The sequence below is a fragment of the Aythya marila genome (assembly GCF_965140915.1).
Source record: "Aythya marila genome assembly, chromosome: 12".
Taxonomy (NCBI): domain Eukaryota; kingdom Metazoa; phylum Chordata; class Aves; order Anseriformes; family Anatidae; genus Aythya; species Aythya marila.
In genome coordinates, this window is record NC_139053.1 from 4,390,608 (window position 1) to 4,412,170 (window position 21,563).

The 21,563-nt window shown below is 40.3% G+C and overlaps 1 protein-coding gene across 2 annotated transcripts in view; it reads left to right on the plus strand.

Moving 5' to 3' along the window:
• Positions 1 to 21,563, plus strand: part of NKD1 (NKD inhibitor of WNT signaling pathway 1) — a 111,251-nt gene that overhangs the window by 70,380 nt on the left and 19,308 nt on the right. Inside the window, exons 5-6 of one of the 2 annotated variants that reach the window (XM_082769974.1) lie at positions 18,781 to 18,887; positions 21,433 to 21,528. In XM_082769974.1, the coding sequence (XP_082626100.1) occupies positions 18,781 to 18,887; positions 21,433 to 21,528 (203 nt within the window). The remainder of the gene's footprint in view (positions 1 to 18,780; positions 18,888 to 21,432; positions 21,529 to 21,563) is intronic. The other variant, XM_082769975.1, reaches the window with a different exon arrangement.

Sequence of the window (21,563 nt, forward strand, 5' to 3'; positions counted from 1 at the left end):
TTGCTTCCTATAATTTCTTCTTTCCATGGTTCATCTAATCTCTTCCTCTGTGCTGAGGCCTCTCTTGCAATGGAGATGGGATCACTGTTGTGGGCAGGGCCTTCTGGGACCTTCAATAAGGACCCCATATTATGCATGCCAGAGGACGTAGTCAAGGCCCCTTGATCTTCAGCTGTGCAAGTGGGGATTGATGAATGGATAAAACTAATTTGGGTACATTGTCGGTCATTCTTTTCAACAAATAAGGAAATTAGTCTTCAGAAACTCTTTGGGAAACTCTCTAGCATAACAAGTAGTTGTACGGGCTGCGTGCTAGATTTATGTTACAGGCTAGTGGAAACAATATGCCTAACTCATTTAGAGCAACAAACCATGTCAAGCATTACTTGGAAAGTGCTGTCTTTTATATAATCCAGTCATTTTTGCCTGATGGTAGAGACTAAAAGATGACAAGGGTTGTAACAAAACTCACACCAACTTTATATTGGTTTTCTTTTTAAATTTTTTAGACCATAAATGCCTCAAGTAGAGGGGGACAGACGTAGTGCTTGGAGAGATCAGGAAGACTCTGTGTACATATTTTTTAGCAGCAGCAGATTGTTCAGTGCTTGAGGGAAGACTTTGCTGTACTGAGTATGCTTACAAAGTCTGAGTGTTAGGCAGGGTTCTCTCCTTTTGTGTACTGGCAAAATCCAATTGTGAATTTAAGTTCAAATCATGGCAGTGGTGTAGCTTTTTTCATTGATAACCTTGTGCTCATTAGTTGCTTATATATGAGTGAAATTGTGTGTGTTGGTGGGAACATGTTTACCACAAATGCCTTTCTAATGCCTAAAAATATGATGTCTGTAACTCTGACTTTATTTTTGTTATTTTACTATTTTTATTATATACTAACTAAGCTAATAACACCTTCTCCATCTTTTCTTCTTTGAGCAGTCAGCCTGCGTCATTAGTTGCTTCTTGCTTTCTTCTAGTAAATGTAAATGAGTGTTTCTTGGAACATCTGTAATATAATGGATTCTGCTATCAAATTCTATTCAAGGACTGCCAATTGATTTGTAGCACAGAAATCTCAAACAATTGTTCTACCATTGCTGAATCTGTTATCAGTGATCAAAAAAGGCTGCAGAATAGCAGCACTTTTGATGTAATAGTGGTGTAATCTCATTCTCTGGGACCTGCTGAGACTGAGCTGAAAAAGCCCAAAGAGCTGCTGGAAGAAAACTCATTTTAAGCATGAGCCATTGCAAAAATGACTTGTCACATTGAACAGAAAAATGGGTTTCAGTGAAGTGAGTGAATTGTGCCTGCATCACCTGCATTGCAGCCACGGTACTTAGCATCAGTAAGTGTTTGTATGCATGTGCTTAGAATATGTTGTGCACACCAGATAAAACCCAGATGTGACTTCAGAATGTGAATTTTGAGGTGCAGTCAGGATAATGGAATAGACCATGAAGGACTCTTCATGTTAAGAATGTCTGTCTTCCAATTCCTTACCTGTAAAGTATGCTAACAGACTGTTTCTGGAGCCCGTGTTTCTATCGCATCTGCTTTACAAAAAAGGTTCCCTAGTACATGCCAGTAACATAGCAGTTCAATTTGAGCAGGTGCTTGTAGGCTACTGTTAAAAGCAATAACATGAAATAATTGCCACAATGGAGTCAGTTTGTTATAAGTGTTTCAGTATTAACTTCACAGTTTTCCCTTCCCCTCATAATAGGGTATAACTGTAGTAAAGCGAGGTTTTAACTTTTCAATATTATACTTAGCACAGGATATTAAATGCAAGTATGGTAAATAATTTCATTTTTCTGTGTCTTGTTTCTTCCTTTTAATTGCCTCTAATTATCTCTTACTTAGTTGTGAAGAACTGTCTTGCATAGGTGTTGTAGATTCTGTTTGCTAATATTTTCTAACTATTCAGCAGCTGTGCTGTTTTTATTAGACTTACTCTTAGGTTTTCCAGCTAAATGGCAAGGACAGTTTTACATTATTACTCCTGATCTGTCTTGCTTCTTATGAAGTAGCTGGGTAGAGAAAATGAGTTAGATATCAGCAGGTGGTCCGTTCTCTGCGTGCTGCCACTGGGGAAAAACTGTTTTGTAGCATCTGCCCAGCTGTGAGTCAGGTAACTGTTCCCACCCTGCGCTCAAGCAAACGCTTTTTGGTCCTCATCCCTGCTGCTCTCCTATCTCCAGGCTGCGCTTTCCATGCCGGGCAGCCGTAGCCACTTCCCAGAATGACCTCTTGAATTGAAAAGCTGCTTCTGATTAGTAGATGATACTGAAAGCTTGTGTTGAAGTACGATGCTTTTGCCCTTTTTGTGTAACTTTGTACTTAATACTGGTGTAATATTCTTGAATGATAGTGTTAGTATAAAATTCTGATATTGGCAAAAAGTTGCATCCTAGTGAATCTGCAGCATGATCTGAGACTTTTGTTAGTGTACAGTTTTAATTCTGTGTGGCTAAAATGCAAGATGACCGCTCTCACCACTCTTATAACTCTTCTCTGGATAGAAATGCTTAGTGTGAAAATGCAGTTAATATTCTAGAATGGATATTAATCTTTCCATCTAAAATAATTTTGTCTTTATTTTGTTACTTTGCATGCTTTACATAAGTATGGGTGTAACACATATTTGTTTCATGTGTATGCACTTACGCATCAGCCAGAAGCTTTGGTTACTGGTTTCAGAGACCAGGAGCTGTGACACACTGGTTAATTGGGTTGAGCTGACATGGGACATGAGTGACAATAAAGACTTGAACACACCTCTACCAAGTACCAGGCAAGCATCTAATTACTGGCCTATGTTCTACCTTCATGAATACACAGTACGGATGGAAAAAAAATATCTTGAATTAGAAGTATTATAGCATTAATTACTTGGAATGATTTACGTCTTACCTTTCCTCAAAGCTGCCCATCTGTTTCCCAATTACAAAATTGTTCTCCTCTCCTCTCATGGTACTTTGACCTACAATGCTTAGTTTAATGTTTTGGTTTTGTGTTGTGTTTTTTTTTTTCTTTCTCTTTTTTTTTTTTTTTTAAATCAGGAAAATGCTTGATGGAAAAAAAAAAAAAAGAAACATTACTAAGATTTGGGGGGAAAAAAAAAGGAAAAGAAAAAAGCACAGCAGGTGCCACAGTTCCTTTGGGTTAGGGAAGAGTTATAGCCTTCACACTCAGAGACCTTATTGGAGAATAAATCTGAGCTCTTTATAAGGCTCTCACTGAAAAGACAAAGTGGCAATAAGAGAAATAATTGAATTCCTTATTTTGTTTTACATAGCCAAGTTCATTACCTTTTTTTTTTCTCCTCTTTTTTTTTCATCTCTTAGCTGTCTGAGCAGTACAGATAAAAAGAACTCTCTTTGCTGGATTTAACTTCTGTGTTGTTATGTAAAGCTTGATCAAATCCTTTCGTCTTAACAGACTTAACTGGCCAACAGCAAAAGGCTCGGGATTCTGGGATTAAGATTGTATTTGGTAAGAGGACTGGTGCATTAGTGCATTCTTTTGAACTATAGAAAGAACAAAGTAAACATCAAAAGCATTAAGCCATGAGAGCGGATTGTTGACTCAATGTTGCTGCATGACAAGAGGTTAGAACTCAATAGTGGTGACTCTGTTTACTGAGTGCTGTGCAGAAAGAAACAGTTTGACCAGTATTGTCTATTATATTCAGCACCTGCCTTTGATTTTGCTGCTGGGCAAGTCACTGTAATTGGCAATTTTTAGATTTTTCTTACATTGCTGCTCTTTCTCCTTGATAGAAAAGAAACCAATGGAAACGTTAGTCTGCTATTATTTTACAGTTTTACTTTGTTGCCCTTCTTTCCCTATCACTAGTAATTCAAAACAAATTCAATCAGATATAATTTTAATAGTGGGATCATTTGCAGCTTGTATTCCAAGTTCATCAGTGCTTTCCTTCTTTGTTTCAGAGACTTCCACTTGCCAAACTTGGAGTACATGTGATGTGTAGTCTGCCATGGCTTTGTACATACTTCTCATGCTCAAACATACAAATTTTCTTGTCCAGCAGTGTCTGCACAGGAAGCATGAACTTCATCACTCTTCGTATCTAGGATAAAAGAGTGTGAACTTTCCCTTCCTTGTAACTAGTTAGAATAGTAGTTTGGCAGAACCGAATTGACTGGAGATGATTCTGGAAGTAGTCAAAAAACTAGTACAGAGATTGGAAGATGTTTTTTCCATTTTATCTCAGCAGGGAAGCCAAAATGGCAGGCAGGAATTGAATGTGGCATCAAATAGCAAATTGCTCTTCTGTCATGGAATTGCACAGGTGGCTCAGAAAGGTACCTGCTACTGGTGTGTTCAGCATCCAAGTTGTCTCTTTTCAAGGTACAAACAAGGTTTTTAATCAGTCGTTCAAGACACCCGTTCTTGTGTTTTGTTTTGTTTTGTTTCTAGAATGATTTTCACTTATTTTCCTCTTAATTTGGGGGAAATTATCACAGCTAATGTGTGCAGACCAGGCGAGTTTTCTTATTTGACCATTCCATGTCTTTATGAAGTGAACTGCAATTTCCTGTCTATTTACTTGAATGTTTAGAAACTTTTCAAGGCGGACTGATTTTACCTGCCTGTGACATCTAAACCTGTAGCAGGAAAATCTTGCTCTGACACAGACTGGTTACAGTAAAGAGGCAATTTCCTACTTCTGGCAATACAAGTTCTCTAGAGTCCAATGGGAAATAGCTATCAGTCCACGTCAGCTGCTTTTTGGAGTTGAAGGTAAAGTCCTTAAGCTCACGAGACACCTAACTCATCACCCCAATTAGTGATGTGATAATATGATTTCTCATGTCACTGTTCTGAAAAGGATGAGTTAAGTGTTTCTACTAACTAGAAATCTTGCACCTCTGTGAGATCAATCTAGTCCTTTACCTGTCAGACAAGCTGCCTCTTCTGCTGATAGCAATCTGTGCCCTGTTTCGTTTGTCAGTCTAGCATGTGATGTCTTGATTATTATTCTCTTGACAGAAGACTGGAGATGACCCAAGCCTTCCTGGTGCCTTATGTGAACATGATATCCAAGGGTCCTGCTGAAAGCAGTGGCAAAACTTGACTTGAATTAATAAACCCATTTTTTGATATTTTTCCTAAACCAGACATCCAAACTACTGTCAGCCGTCCATGCCCTAGATAAAAAACATTCCCTCTTCTGGTACCAGAAAGGACAAAATTATTCAGGTCATCTTTTTGCCCATAAATATTAGAGAGCCCTCCAGCAGAGTTCAAAGCACATGTTGTTGCTGAAAAAAATCTGTCTTGAATATCTGTAAAAGAGCTACTTGGAGCACTTTTCACACATTTACAAGACATTACAGAATTTCTAAACTCTCAAGTGAGGCATGCTGTATTTAGCAAAGCAGAATAATAATTAATTATATTCTTAGTATTACAAAGTGTTTCTCAAAATGTGTTACTAGTATGTCCAGTCAGTCTTTCATCTGTCTCTTCTCCCTCTGACCGGTACCTGGGGAATCTGTGGCCAAGCAGATACAGATATGACTGTTTCTAAACATGGTAATTGGAAGACTGCCTGTTGGGTTATCAACTCAGAGGAAGGGTGGCAAGGTATGGTACTTGGGCCCAAATTGTTTATAAGTTCATCAGCAAAGGAAAACTTAATTTAACGAGTCTTAGCTAACTTTCTGAAATGTGTATCATGAAAATGCTATATGCATGCAAGACACTTTTTACCGTGCTTTGTTAGTCTGTTGTTAGTAATGCCTTCATATTGCTAACTATTGAAATAGTCTTTGTTAGCGACACCTTCATGTAGTCTGTTAGGCTGGGGTCTGAATGTGTAACAAAAAGCAATTTTGTCAAACTTCACGTACCTTTCTAGTTAATGTCTTCAGTTATAATGGTTATTCATGCCTTGGAAAATAAATGAAATAATTTCCTATATATTATTTGCATGAAACATCAGCATATTTATAGAAAACACATAGATCGCATCTTGCAAAGAGGCAAAGTTGCTTTATCTGAGCACTTTTGTTATTACTCACCTAGTACTATTGATATAGGCTTTCCTTTTTCTGTTGTTTCTTAAACCAAACACCAATTCATCACTGATACTGCAAACAGGGCAAATAATTCTACCGTAAAAGCGCTTTTGTGGTCAGCCTGTGGTGGCTCTATGTGAATTCTGCATTTTAATGACTTGTTGCTAATCCTTTGCACTTACTATAGCTTTGCTGTACATGAGTATATGCTACGTGATCACCTCGGACTGGTGATCATCTGCTTGCTGGCTGTACTTTTTTCAGCTGCCAAGAGGTTTCTGCTGTACCCTTTCCTCAAAACTAAGTAAAATGACACTAAGAAATACCTTCAGCTTGAGGCTGCCCCACTGGCATCAGCCACCAGTGTCTGACACGCAGCTCGTCCCTGCCTAGGCTGGAAGCTGATAAGCTGCTTACCGTGAGTTGGAAGGAGTACCAAGGAACATGGGGTGGGGGGGAAGGAGCAGTGGAAAGTGCCAAAAGAAAACTGCTTAGTTTGGCAGTTAGAACAAAAGTCACCAAAGAACATGAGACTGGTAGGATTAGCAGAAGTTTTCCTGTGGTCATACACAGATCCAGGAAATTATAAAAGCAGGTAGGCTGTTTGCCATGAGTGGGAGGAAAATCTTATGGCATAAGGCACTTAGTTTTTTTTTTTTTTTTTTTAAATTGTACAAGTGTTTCTTAACATTAGCTGTTCCAGTTGAGGGGGGTTGGTATTTGGATCAGAAGCTTTTACTTCTAGAGCTGCCGTTTCAAGTACAGCCAGGTCAGTAGTGATGAAAGACTGTTGCCATCCAATGGCTGTCTGTAGCCTGTGCACAATGAGTCAGTGGTCTCCAGGTGTTCCCAAATGGACCTTTATGGTGTGTCACAGCTCCCATCCATGCTGGCAAGCAGACCACAGATCGGCAGTGAAAGGTGGGCTGTTCTGCCACCTCACAGGGCCAGCCTTCCCCCTTGCAGCCAGCTGCTGCCATGCGGAGGGGACGTGCTCTGCTGCCCATGCGGGGCTTGTTCCCTGTGCACAGGGAATTGCTCTCTTTAGGTGGCAGCCCACCAGCTCCTACTGGTGCTGCCTAATAGCTTTTGGTAGATGGTGCATTTTGTCTACAGTCTGAGGATTTTATTCTGGTCGTTAATCCCCTGTGTTAGCCTGGGAAGATCCCACCTGCTCTAAGTAATTGTTTCACATTGATCTCTATATTCAGATGATTCCCAAGTGCTGGAAAGTTATTACTCCTGAACGCATGCAAGTTCAAGGACACAACGGAAGAGCTGAGAACAGAGCCTGCATTTCCTGCATCTGTGCCTGCTCTTCTGCCCCTTAGAGCGTTATGGAGAGAGGGTTTCATAGTATAGTACATAACAAAACTCCTAACTTACAAGTGGTCTCTGTTCTTTGCGGTGGCTGAAGAAAGCCAAATGTTATTATTAATTTTGTATAAAGTATAGAAAATATTTCAGTAAAAAAAAAAAAAACAAAAAAAAACAAGATAATGAAAAGGGAAGTAAACAAGTACTTCAGAAGCAAAAAGTTGACATTTAGTGAACACCTTACACATGGAAAGCTTTTAGAATAACACTATATGCATGTTAGAGTATATGTAACAATATTAGTTTTCCATAGTTTTTCCTTCTACCTAAGACTAGCATTTTTTTCTGCTTTCATAGAGAAGCTAATGCCATTTTTGAGTTGTCATTAAAATAGGATCAATTAACAATAAGAGTATTCACTCCTTCTCAGCTCCAGGGCAGTCATGAACTAGTTTGCTAGGAGGAAAATGTCTCCTGGGGATGTAGCTGTTGAAACCTAGGTCTAGATGTCTCTTGGGTTGCTTCTCTTCATGGTGCGTGTGAGAAGCAGGAGAATCAAAGGGCAAAGGCAACAGCTTAGGAGATCTCATCGAAGGGAGGAGTACTCCTCATTTGCCTTCCCCAGCCCAAAGGTGAGCACAGCATCCCTGTCAAGGCAGAGCTTTGGCAGCAGGCTGGTTGGTCGCACCAGTGTGTGAAGCCTGAGGGAAGTTACCCTGTAGCAGGATTGAGGCGGGGCAAGAGATGGGTGCCAGTGATGTGAAGCTCGTGCTCTTCGCATGAGACTTGAAAGTGCTGGGCCTGAGCAATCAGAACTTGCCAAATCAGTCTGGGCTGTTGACGTTTCGCTCAGGCTGTCAGCCTCGTGATTCAGAGGAGGAGCGCTGTGTAGGCACATCCAAGTGAGCTGTTCCTCTCATTCAGGTTGGGTAGTGACGGTCCTGAGCGCACAGCAATGGGGGCTGGTGCACAGCTCTGTGCTGGCTGCCCCCTGCCTGGGTCGCTCTGGCAAACCCATCTCGCCACCCCAGCTGGGGGTTACAGCTAGCTGTGTCTGTGTGTCCTGCTCCCCGGCCTCTGCAGCAGCGACTTATCCAGGAGGCAGGGCCCAGGTGCCGAGGCTGCCATCAGATACACCTTGGCAATCCGATGGGCTCCGCAGCGACTGTGGGAGACAGCTGATCTGGTGTGCATGGGGCAGAGGTAACACTACGATACTGTACGTGTGCAGCAGTACAAAAATGTTCTTGAACTTTGCCCCGGGACATCCACCACCAAGAACAAAGAATGAAATATGGGAACAAGTCAGTTAGGAGTTCGAAAACAATCTCTCTGGAAACATGATGAATACCAGTGGTTTCATTTATTCTACTTGAAGAACAAAGGTCCTTTTTTACTTTTAATTTCCCAGCAACGATTATTACCAGTTATTTTTCTTGTAGCTTTGACCACAGTTTGTGGAGGTTTTATTAAACATGTTTTTGAAAAGTGAGTCAAAATGCCATTCTTCTCTGACTCTCTCGTGACTCTCTCTTTTTTTACCCATGTGAAACTAGAGCATATTTCCAGGCAAAGATATGGGGCCAGATAATACTCTTATGCTGGTGTTCATGGAATTATTCCAGTTTTTGCTCTTGTAATTGAAATACATTTTGGCCTTTGCTATTTCAGAAGAAAATATATTCATTTCAAATCCATTGCCTTTACATAAAACATTAAATTCATTCACAATTCAGTAGGCAGTAAGTCCTGCTTTAATTTCCCAAATATTCCTGAGGTTTCTTGTTCTTTTGTGTTTGCCTTGACCTTGACACAGTCAGGCAACCCAGTTTCAGAGTGCTCCCTTTGCTGGGGTTTTGGTGCCTTTCTGCAATAGGCTTTTGTTTGGTTCCCATGTTCATGCTCTTGTAAGGCCCTCCTAACCGGAGGGGCTTCATATCTCAGTGCATCTCATGTGAGCACACAGATTTTGACAGGACTAAATACTTCTTGCACTTCTGTCATGCATTCAGAAGCAGAAACCATCTAGCTGGCGTCAAATTCAGGAGCCGTCATTTTTTTTTATAGCTGGCTATGTAGCTGCAAAGCTCTATAGCTGCCTGAACCTTCGGGCTGGGTAGTTGAGACACAACAACCTGTCATCCTGCCGAACCCTACAAACACACAAGCGTATACATGCAGACGTATAGAGGCAATTTCAGTGAAAAGCATATTGCTTTTGCCAGTTGCTGTTCCAAATTCAAAGTGTGTATCAGTCAGGGTGCTTTTGTGTGCTTCAACTCCACTTCTGCTGCAGTAGCTACAGAAACCCAAAGTTTTACCTCACCAGGCAGAACAAGTGCCCTTTGTTACCTAGACAGATTACAGCTTTTTCTAAAGTCTGCTCTTCATAAAAGCCCAGCTTGAACAGTGGAAATTCTGACTTGCCTCAGATACTGAGGAGACTTTTATAGTTTCAAGTAGCTCCAGGGTTATATTTTAAAAGTTGAATTTCATCACATGTTTCAAGTTTGGTGGAAAAAAAAAGACATGATATTTTTAGCAGAAAAAAGTCCCCCCACACCTTTTTTCTCAACAGATGTTTCATCTCAATCATACCCAAACCTCAAAGCACAAGTAGCAGTCAACCTTATTCTCCTGTGGAGAAAAAGATAAAATGTCATTTGTTTGGAAGAGGATTTTTTTTTTTTTGTAACCACAACTAGTTTGTGGGTAAAGGCAAATAATAAGTGCAGTACTATGGGGCTGTGGAAATGAACCTGAAGCAACATTTCTGCTCTTGAAAGGGCTCAGAGTCCAGCTGCTCTTGTTAGATGCAAAGTCCGAACCCCCCAGCCTACCAAGAAAATAAAAATACCAATAATCAGAATTTTCTTGCTTTATAAATCGGATCTAGCCATCCCGGTCCTTTCACCAGTAAACCATGTCATATAAAGTGCTCAAGTTTGTACTGAAGGGGATTTAAAACTGTACTGGTAACAAAAAGAGAGAGAAAGAATAGAAGTTGTAAAAGAAAGTATCCAGAAGTAGAAGAGCTCCTAGCCGAGGAATTTTCATAGGGCTCTGGAGGAGCTGGGGAGCTTTGCTGTGCCTTGCAGCCAGGGCTGGGAATGGGGCTCAGCACTGAGGGGAGCCCAGGCAGCCCTGAGCTGTGTGTGCAAAAGATTTATTTAGGGGAAAGTTATAGCCCCTCTAAAGGATTTGTGTATGTGAAACTGGAGTGTGGTACTGCGGGCCCTTTGGTCATTTCCATGAGCCTTTACAGATGGGGCCATCCAAGTGCGGAATTTTATTTCTCTAGATGTTTTGCAGTACGTGATGTATCACCTCAGTACCATTCCTCAGCCACATATGAATATGGTACGTACAAGAGACCTGTGCTTGTGCATACATGTGTATTTGTGGGCCTGCTAGTCGCTATGTCACTTTCTAGTTGTACGCCGTGTTGCGGATAAATCTCCATTTTCCCCCATCTCTCACAGTGAGCTGTTGGGCTCTGCAGATGGGAACACTGAACCTGCTGTGAACATTAGCTGTGAGAGAGTTGTCAGAGGTGCAACTGATTCAGCACAGCCAAAGTAATATTGCAGTATAGGACTTTTTGCAGTATAGGACTATTTTTTGCTCCCAAAGCTTTTTTTGTGAGGGTCAGAGTAGTGTTCTTCCTCACGGGAAGCTTTTTGGATGGAATGAATTGTACAGCTCAAATACCTTTATAGCCCCTGTTACATAGCAAGGTGGTGGAAATGAGATTCTCCCATTGAATATCTAAGTTAGATGGGAATGAGTTGATATCAAAGCCTACATTATTAATAGCATTACCTATTCTGTCTTCATCTGAATAAAAGGTCTCAGAGTGTTGCTTCTTTCTTCTTTTTCTTCCCCTGTGAATATCGGGGGAGAAAATCTGAGGAGACAAAAAAAAAATTAAGACAGAACATCCTATTTGAACACACGCATCTGCAGCTTACACTGAGAAGGGATTTTCAAAAGCAAAATTGTTACCAAAGTCAGTGTATAGCCATTTGTAGAGGAGGGAGGTCTGTCTTCCTTTGCTTTAAGTTACAAGTGATTGCTTGGTGTCCATCTGTCACTGCTCTGCAACAGAATCCAGCACTTTGCAGACCCATTCAGAGCTCCAGGGACACACAACACCGTTAGAAAGCAGTGAGTGGTCCATATGACAGTGACAGCTCTCACTTAAGAAGCACTTACCCACATTAAATGACACAGATCGTTATAGCAGATTGCATTATGTTAATGTGGCTTTTGATATGCCCAGCGATCAAACACAAGTCTTGCTGCTACAGGTATCATCCTGAACTGTTCTGACCAAAGCTTATGGAGATTTCCCCCCCAGCCTCCCCTTTTTTAAGTAGGGGAGGGGAGGGAGAAATGATCTTCTTTGATCTTCGATGAGGAAGGGAAAAAAGACTGTTCTGTTCAGGCTTTTGGCTAACACAACAAACAGTGTTTAAAATTTAACTTTGCTTAATTAATTAGTAATTCTGTTTAGTGCTGTCTGATCTTCATCCAAAAGGTATTTTGAAGCTTGAGAACTGAACATCAAAGTGTATTGGGTGAAGATGGTCAAGTAAGGCATTTAATCTGGCAGTTGTTGTTGATGAAATACAGCCAGTTGGGGAACTAATTGGAAAAGGGAATCATAATCTGGCAAAATTCAGCAAACTCCCTCCCTTCAGCAAACTCACTCCAGAGAGTGCAAGAAATCTAGGTTTAGTGTTTAAGCATGTATGAGTTATACGCTAGTTAGTAGAGAGAGACCGTGTTGTCCTTTGTGTGTGCATCCTTAGTACACATCCTTTAAAAAAATAAAAAAAAAATAAAAAAATCCTGCAGCCTGACAATCAAAACAAGACACCAGACCTAACCAGAACCATGCTGTGATTCTACATCAGCATTTGGAAATACTTCCATTTATAAATATGAAATTATTGGGGTTGAGGATGAGAATTGACACTTTAGGGAGAGGTGGTAGCACACAGACCTGTGAGTCCTAGTGTTATTTATTCAGGAGAGAAAATGCTGCATGATAACATCCAAGTGAACTTCAGTGTAGCAATTCCCAGAGGTCCTGGTGGTGACTTGTCAGTTAGAATCATTATCTGATGCCTGAATGATTGAAACATTTTTTATTTTTTTTTAACTTCTTTTAAGACATCACATGTTCTGAGTCACAACCCATCTGTTATATGCTTAACTGTCCCCATGGCTGGGCACTGGCAGCAGGTCTTATGACACTGTTGTTGTGTTCCCCCCCCCCCCCCCCCCCCTCTGTGGTGTGTAATTGAACCCTTAATTTGTGCTGTGACCATTGACACGAAACAGGGAAATAGAAGAAAATGACTTCTCTCCATATTTTCAGGTTAAAATATCTATCCCTGACTTGTACAAAGCACTCCTGGTATACAGCTTTTGCTAAATTGGTTTGATTTGTCCCACTGGACGTAAAATGGACAATTAATTTCCCTACAGTAAGTTTCAGAGAAGGCAGCTTGATCTTTGTTGTTTTGAAGGGTGTGTCTAATTCATCAGCTTCAGCTTTCAGCCAGAGAAAGTTGAATACATGCTTTTGGCACTGACCCAGCACGAGCCTGTTTTTCTATGTGCTTGCTGTTCTGGTGGCTGTGGATCAGGAATGTTACTTGCTTCCTGGCCCTATTCTGCATGTGGGCATGAGCCACAGGAGAAGAAGACCTTCGCTCAAGCAAAGCTATCTCCATCAGGAATGTATTTCAATGAACTCCTGTGGAATAAAACCAAAATGTGTGCTTAATGGGGGTGATGTTTCTTAATTCATGGCCTCCAGGAGAACTTTAAAGTGAAATCTGAATGTGAACATAATTGTTAATTACAGGACTTCTCAATAACTATCAGGCAGTTGTTGTTGCTGGGGTCGTTGTGCAGTCAGCAAAGAATGTCAGTTATGTTTGTCAGACCTGATTTGCAATGAAAAAAATGTTGACAGAACCAGATAATTTAGACATCAGAGACTTCAGGAAAAACAACACAATTAATTCTTTTCTTGTCCCTTTGGTCCTCATAGTATCTGACTTGAAGTTCTGCTGTGTCTGCTGGACCTGTAAATTGGAAGTGAGACCCTTGCCCTGTTGACGTCAATAGGAATTTTCCCTCGGAACAGCTTCTTGATGTTCAGTTCCACCAGTCAAATATTGCTACTGAAGTTCCATTTGAGCTCTTACAGAAGCGCTTATGACTTCATCTCCTTGTCTTGATATGTCTATTCACTTTTACATTTTCCTTTTTACCCTACTCCCCCACAAGTCTCGGATTCTAGTGTGTGGTTTATTGTTTTTCCCTGCATATAGATAACTCTGTCCCTTTGTTTCTGATAGTAGTTTTAAAGAATTGCTGGGAATCCAGTCTATCCGACTTGAGGGGAAGGCTAAGAATATTTCACTTCAAAGGATTTTGTTTCATGTATGCCAGATGCTGACTTCCATAGGTGGCATTTTTGTCAATTCTCCAATTTTACCTTTGGCTCTGTTTTCTCTCAGAAATTGCATAGTAATGACCCTGACATTAAGATAATAGTCACTGGTAACATCCAGTCATAATTTATCACTGTGGAGTTGCATAGCTTCTCCCATAGTCCTTCATTCTGAGTTAAAGCACTGTGATCTATCAAATACCTTTCTAAATGGCTGTCATCCCAAATAAGCTCTGAAGTAGTTCATCTTTAGCCTGATTTCTCATAATTGCTGTGTAAATTCTGACTTGGTAGCTGTTAGCTTAGACGTGAGCGCTCATCAGAGTTGCGTCCTTTTTTGTTTCTGGCCATGAGATCCTCTTAAGTCTTTTGGCTAAAATGCTCAGTACAGTTGAAAACAGTGAAGCTGTCCTTTGACAAAGAAGATAATTTGCTAAAAATCATGGTACTTTGCTTGAACGAGGCTTTGAGAAATCTGAAATGACAAACCACCTGAGTTAGGGAGGAACTTTAAACAGTCGCTTTTTGACCTGACTGCAGCTCTGTTTGGGCTTTCTGTGTTTTGTTTTGTTTTGTTTTGTTTGTTTGTTTGTTTGTTTGTTTTTAATTCTTTATTCTCAGATGTAAGGTGCAGGTCAGTGAAGAATGTCTTTCACTGTCAGAAACCTCGTATTCTGTACTCACTCAGTATGCACAGCACAGCAATTAATTTCACCTCATTTCTGGGATTTTATTTTTTATTTTTTATTTTGCTGAGATTCCTAAGGAACAGTTGGAATTATTACCCACTCCTTTTCATAAGAATGAATCAACCTTTGAGGGAAAAATGTTGATTCTTCAGGGTTGAACCTTAATATCTTTAAACTGGTGTTCATTCTGCCTCTCTTTCTCCCCCCTCCAATTATGAGCAATTGGGTGGTAGTAATTAACAATCTTAGAGAGAAACATCTGCTAGTACACTTAAGCCAGTCAGTTTGTTTTTCATGAAAGAATGGTATTTCACAATTTTTCCAAGTTAATATTTTTCCTTTATTGTCTTTCCAATTTCAAATATTGTCCAGACGCATTTTTATAGTGTCTTAAGGTTATAGAAGTGAATACAAGACCATTAATAATGAACAAGAAAAGAGAACATCATAAAGAAAACATATGCAGCGTTTCAATTCATGAAACACTCTGTTAGGGAACATTGTTTTTGAGAGCATATGGTTATTCCCACGGGAAGCAATAAATATACTTTTTTTTTTCTGCAGTTGTGGATTCCCACAACAACAGGGTAGGTTTCTCAGTGTATTAATCTGTGTAGAGCCTTCTCTCTGTCAGGACTTGTTATCTGAGTGGGGAGGTAAGTAAGTATTTTTGCACAGATAATATTTTGTACATGGACCTATTTTTGATGGCCCAGACTTTGGAAACACCAGTCTATTAATTCTCCACACTCCTTTGAGATAGCAATCTTGTCTGGTCTCGTTTAATATCATTGGCAGAGCTGAAAGGAAGTTCACATTGTGAATATAGCTGAACCTTGGCATGCGGCTCACTGGTGGATCTCTGTTTACAGGCTGCCAGTTTTAACTGTCCCAAGCAGACATTCTAATTTTATTTATAAGTAGGTTCAGCATGTGTTTGTATCCTTCATGAAATTGAGAGCATGTTAATAGTCAAAACTAAGTATAGAAACAAGACACCAAACACTTCTGCTTCTTGGACAAAACAGTTGTACTCCACTCTACATATTTTTATATGCTCATTGGGTTTTGGATAAGGCACATAAGGATATATGCACAGACACATTATTTGATCGCTCATAAATATTACTTTAATACCTCCATATTCGCCTTTAAACTTAACTCATTTAGACTTCATTTTTCTTTGCTGAATGAAACTTGACATCAGGGTGAGATCACCAGATTTCCCCATTTCATCTGAGCTCCAAAATGAATAACTGATTTCAAAGGATAATTCTCTGGAGCAGCAAGGCCAATGAGTTCTTCAGATCAAAGGTCAGCAAAGCTCAAAGAGGATAATTTCTGGCATACAGTACTTAAACTCTCTCAAGGAGTGTACTGCAAGATGTATCCCCTCCTTCCCCAATAGTTGAACTCTTGTTTTTTGAGAGGACTAATTTGTTAGAGCACATTTTTCCTCTGTTACATAAATTATACATTAAAGTGAAAGCTTCCTATCTGAACACACATACTGTACATCCAGAAAGGTTATTAAACATGCCAGTGGAAGGGCTGTTCCTGTAGGTAGGTCTGTGCCATTGGCATTGTTCCTCTCTGAAGCACCCCGTGGCCTGGAGAGCTCTGGTGCTCCTTGCGCACACCAGTAGCTTTCAGTGCAGTGCAAAAGCAAGTGGTATATGTCCTGTAAGATGCCTCCTATTGACAGAGGAGGGAAAAATAAAAATAAAAATAGAGCTTTGGTGCAGGGTATAGTCACCTTGTTCAAGATCTGCTCCTCAGTGCCCTGAGCACAATGTTTGGGATGCTGTCCCTTAATGGATAAAAGACCATTGTAAAAATCTTTTTAACATTATATACCTTTATACCTTTAAAAGAATTTGTGATAAGGTAGGTGTATTTTTTTTTTCCAAATAATTGTCTACTGTTCCAACAAATCTAAGGGTCATACCATCCCAACTTTCATTTATTTCACACTCACTGGAGCCGGACTGTGAGGGATTGCAGAAGTCCCTCACACAAATATTTCTGTCAGCTTACTTAGATTCCTCAATGTGAGGAACTGGTTACTGGTACAAAGGAGCCACTCAAAATCTAGGGGCATGTTTAATGGTTACAAAGAGACACTCTTAATGTGACTAGTTGTTATGAAGGACTTTTCATTTCTTCTTGGTTCTGGAATGAAGCAACAGGGCTGACCTAAGGTGGATAACCGAATGTTGTCTTTTTTGTTTGTGTAATGGTTGGTTGTGTGTGTGTGGCCTTTGCTTTGAATTTCCAGAAATATGGAGTGGTGTTTATGGTCAAAGTGAATATAAAACATATGGCCTTCTTCTGATATACTTCAGAGTTCAGTATTATAAGTAATATTTGTTATAATATGTGTCTTCATTATGGTAAGCACTGTACAAAACCAAACAATCTCTGCTCATCCAGTACTACTACACTAAATGGGCAAGGAAAGAAACTGCCATGAAGTGAGATTTCTTTTTCTTCAGATGGCCTTCCTGCTTAGCTCAGGTTTGGTATAGGGAATTCTAACATAGCCTGGAGTAGAGATCAAAGTCTATTACTGTGTGAGTAAGGGTATGATAGAGTCCATGTCTACTTGCATTTGTACAAGGCAAATTACATGTCCATGTCTGGAAGCTGGCATTAGTATAAACCCCACAACTGCAGGTAAATATTGAAGTTAGGAAATTCCAAAGGTTCATGTTTCTGCCTCATTCACCCCTTTCCTTACTGGTTCTTTTATAGGATGCTACAGTTTTGAAGACCAAAACCAGTAATGCAGTAGTGTTAAATTTAAGCAAAGAAACGAGCACAGAAAATATGACACATTGCAATGTGGCAGTGTGACTGCTGTGGCAGAAACCTTAGCTTTTGGGATTTCTGAGAGTATAAAATTACGGGAAGGTGAGGAGTTTTTTTTTGTTCGCTTGTTTGTAGCTAATTGTTCTATTTTTATCTGTGAAAAAAAAAAAAATAAAAAATTGAAAAATATCTAATGTAAATGTCTTAATTTTTAGCATGTTAGTTCTTTGCTTTCCTGGGAGGGTACTTGGGAGGTACCTCAGTAGAGCCAAACACCGGCTGAACCACAGAGTAAACTGAGTTTGAAATGGCTTATTCTAACCTGGAGGGAACTGGAGGGAATCATCTCTTTTTTTTTTTTTTTTTTTTTTTTTAAAGGAATTTCAGTTTACTGAACTGGCACTTATATGAGATCTTACTTACAAAGGCATCCCCAAGAAACATAGCAATAGAATAAAGCATTTGGGTAAATGCAGATGTTGCAGCACAAGAGAAAAATGCTGACATTTAGGCCTAAATTCTTGTAATGCATTTTATTTGGGGGGAAGAAGGCAGGATTACTGCTATGTCTAATGAAGTATGGGCATAGCATTGTTGGCAGAATCATAAGGATGCAATAAAAACATATCTGAAAAGTCTGAGAGTAGGGTTAAAAATCTGTGTACATTTTCATATGTCTGATGAAAATAATTCTATATTCATAGTTAGGATTTCATCATGTGTGGTACTGAGTGCCTCTGTAGGAGCCTAAGCTATTAAGTTCCTGGGCATTTTTCTGTTAATCTGCATAAGAAGTATATATATCTTTCTGAGATGTTGTTATATGATATGCTGTGATATATGTATGATGTTAGTATTTTGATGTTCTTTGAGTCCTACTGAATTATGGAAGTGCAAATTTTTTAACTTGAAATTTAGGTGAAATACACTTTTTCATGCATATTAAAACAAACAAACAATCACACAGTTTTAATCATTTTGGCAGGTTAGTGTTACCTTTTAGGAAGGTCATAAGGTTTGTATGTGTTAGAAGAGGGTGGCTGGAACAGAATGGGGACTTCATTTCAGCTTCATTACTCTATTCAATGCTGATGAATGCAATATGCTTTTGCAACATGTCACATACTTTCAATATTTTGCAAAATTATTCAACTTATTTACAGTAACAGTTCTGCTGACTTATATTTTCATAACAGTTTGTTTGAACCTCCTGTGACTCTAGTGATATTTGTAGAAGAGGCTGTGTACCAAAAGCTGTTGGTAGATTGTCTGCTGAAGTTATCCCAGATGTGAAGTGAACACAAAAGCAAATCAAGTATAATGATCCTCTCATACACGTTTGCTGAAATCAGTTTCACCCTATATATGAAGACAAATTTGCAAATATAAGACTGCTTTGACGTTTCCTTATAAGTGTTTATTCTTAAATATATTTTTGCAGTGGCTTTGCCTCCAGAGAAGACAGATGGAGTTTGCAGTGGAGATGAAAAGAGAGCAGAAAAAGAAAATGACACACGCACAGGTTGCAAGAAGCAACTAAAATTTGAAGTAAGTCCTCTGTATTCTGAAGTTACACTGTACTGACATAATTAAGGTAGAAGAATAACTTGAGGATCAAATAGTGCCCTCTGATGCATGTTTATATCTTCTTCCAATTGTAATAGGTAAAGTATAAGTGGCACAAGTCAGTGTCTTACTGTTGGTGGTGTTGTTCCTTTAGACTAGTACGTTTTATTTCCAGGTTTGGAGCAAATCAGATTATGATGACTTCTTGGTAGGCTCTGAAATGTATAGCAAGAAGAGGTGCTCATTGTAACCCTCTATCATTTCAGAAATAATTTATTATGCTATCTACTATGTTATCAAATCTTTAAATTGGCTTTTGTGGACTATTTCATATAGTTGTGTAGAAGATATTTGTGAAAGCTTTCTTAGCTGTCAGATACCTGTGCCTGGGCCTGCAAAGTGAAACATCCCTCATATACTGCAGTGGAAATCCATCAGATGGCAGGAGAAAAAGGATCCTGGGGGGTAATAAGTTGGATGGTCTGTTTTCTTGCATACTTTAAATAATAATAATAATAGTCATAAAACTGCCAGACATTGTGCGCAGTTGGCAGGTTTTGTTTGTATAGAGAGTGATTTAATAAATATGAGTATTGAAACATGCTGTCATCCAGGTAGAGCGTTGTCTGTCTTGGTGAACAGAAAGATACTCTGGCACTGGCAAGAAACAGCACAGATTTTCGTCTCTGCACTCCAGCAGATGTGGCAGGCTTCTACCTTTCAGCACTGTCAGCCTGTCACAGTAATGAGCTTTGCATTCCTCAATTGTTATTTAAAGGACCACGCAGCCACCTTACAGCATGGCTTGCGTGCTCATTTCCTTCTCTAGAGCAGGGCTTAGCAGTCTGGTGCAATTTATTTTTTACTGTTTTAAGGCTGATTAAAAGGAGGTACTTTTCCCATAGGCAGTTCAGGCGTCACTAGGTGCTTGTCTGCTGTCTGGAGGGAGGTGACTTTCCCTGCCTTTTTTTGCACAGCAGTAACTCTTTTTCTAGGCACATTTTATATTCTCCCTTGAATAGCAGAGATTTGCAGACAGGAAAGGCATGATAAATTGCAATTAACAGTGCCTTGATATTAGAACGTTGGAGGACACCTGTCAACATGTTTGGTGCCCAGTGTAGCTGGAACTGCACCGCAGCGGTGGAGTCTGTGTTTGTTCCCAAGTAGTTCTTGGCATGCCATAAAGGTTAGCACTTGGTACCAGGCTCTATGACTAATGCAGGGAAGATTGCCATGGCTCTTAACTAAGCAGAGCACATCCTCACATAAAGATGTTATGTTAGGCAGTGTGGGACAGGGAAGGATTAATGTGTGGCAAGGAACCAAGTATTGATATTTTTTCCCCTTGTTCTACAACTGAAGGTTTTCCAACCATGGCAGGTAGGGGCTAAGAGATCCGTAAATGTTTAAAAGGTATAAAAGAATCAGAAAGGCGAGTGTCGAGACAGGAGTCGAAATGTGAGGTGAACGCCATCCGGCTTTTAAAGGTGCTGGGAATGTTTGTGTAATCTGAAGCGGTGTTTCCACAGCGGAGTGTGGGGCACTTGGCAGCTTTCAGCCGGGCTTCTAACAAGTGAGGGAAGACTGCCTTTGAACTCAGCAGGGGACAGGGGGGACCGGGAACTGCTGTAGGGAATTGGTTTCAAGTCAGAAGATCAACCAGGTATTTTGAGCTCTGTCATGCTGAAGCTATTTGGAGCTGTTTATTTTACTTGCATACAGTGGCTTTCATTTTAATTGCACTGTAACTTTTCTGTTTCGCCTTGTTGTGGCTCAGGATTATTCTGACTGCACAGGTCTTGAGAAGAAGCAAACGATTTGCACCCAGGTGACTGGAGTCAGTCGAAGTGCATCCTTTGTTCTTGATTGAAGGCTTGGTTTTGGTTTGGGGATTTTTTCCTGTAACAAATTGCTTCTTCCAGGCTTTCCCCAGCTCGCACTCCCCAGCAGAAACACAGAATCAGGATAGGGCTCTGCTCCCAGGTCGCTGCTCCCTGCCAGCTCCGTGGTGTTGGGCCATGCTAAGCAGCAACCTGTGGTGTGGGCAGCCAGCATCTGCAGCCAGGATGGGTCTCGAGGGGGGATTTGTGCCGTGTGCCCATTTCATGTTTGTGACTACTCCTGGCGCTGTGGTCTGCTGCCTCACGCTGTGAGCCTGTTTCTGTTATCTTTCTCTTCCTGAGTTAAGCTGAGTTTTCTTTCTTACTTTTTAGGGAGAAATCTTATTACATTCCAACAGCTTCAGGGAGTAGTTTTCTTGTACCTTTTTGTGTTTTCTACAATGAAGTAGAAAGCGTCTCACAGATTCCCGGCAGCCTGGCCCAAAGGAGTTAGGATTATCGTGTTATTATGATGAGACATCTTCAGTGGGGTGGACAGACGCCCCCCTGGACATATCCTGAAGCTTCCTCCCATGAGGGAGGGAGGAAGGAAGGAAGAAAGCAAGCAGCCTCCTTCTACAGAGTCTCCTCTGCAAACAGGCCTTTTGCTTTAGGTAATCAGCTGCTCTTTGCATGTTTCTTAGGAATTGCAATGTGATGTGTCTGTAGAGGAAGATAACAGGCAAGAATGGACCTTCACACTGTATGACTTTGATAACAACGGAAGAGTCACACGCGAGGTAAGCGAAGTGCAGCTGCCCCTTTGTGTGCAGCG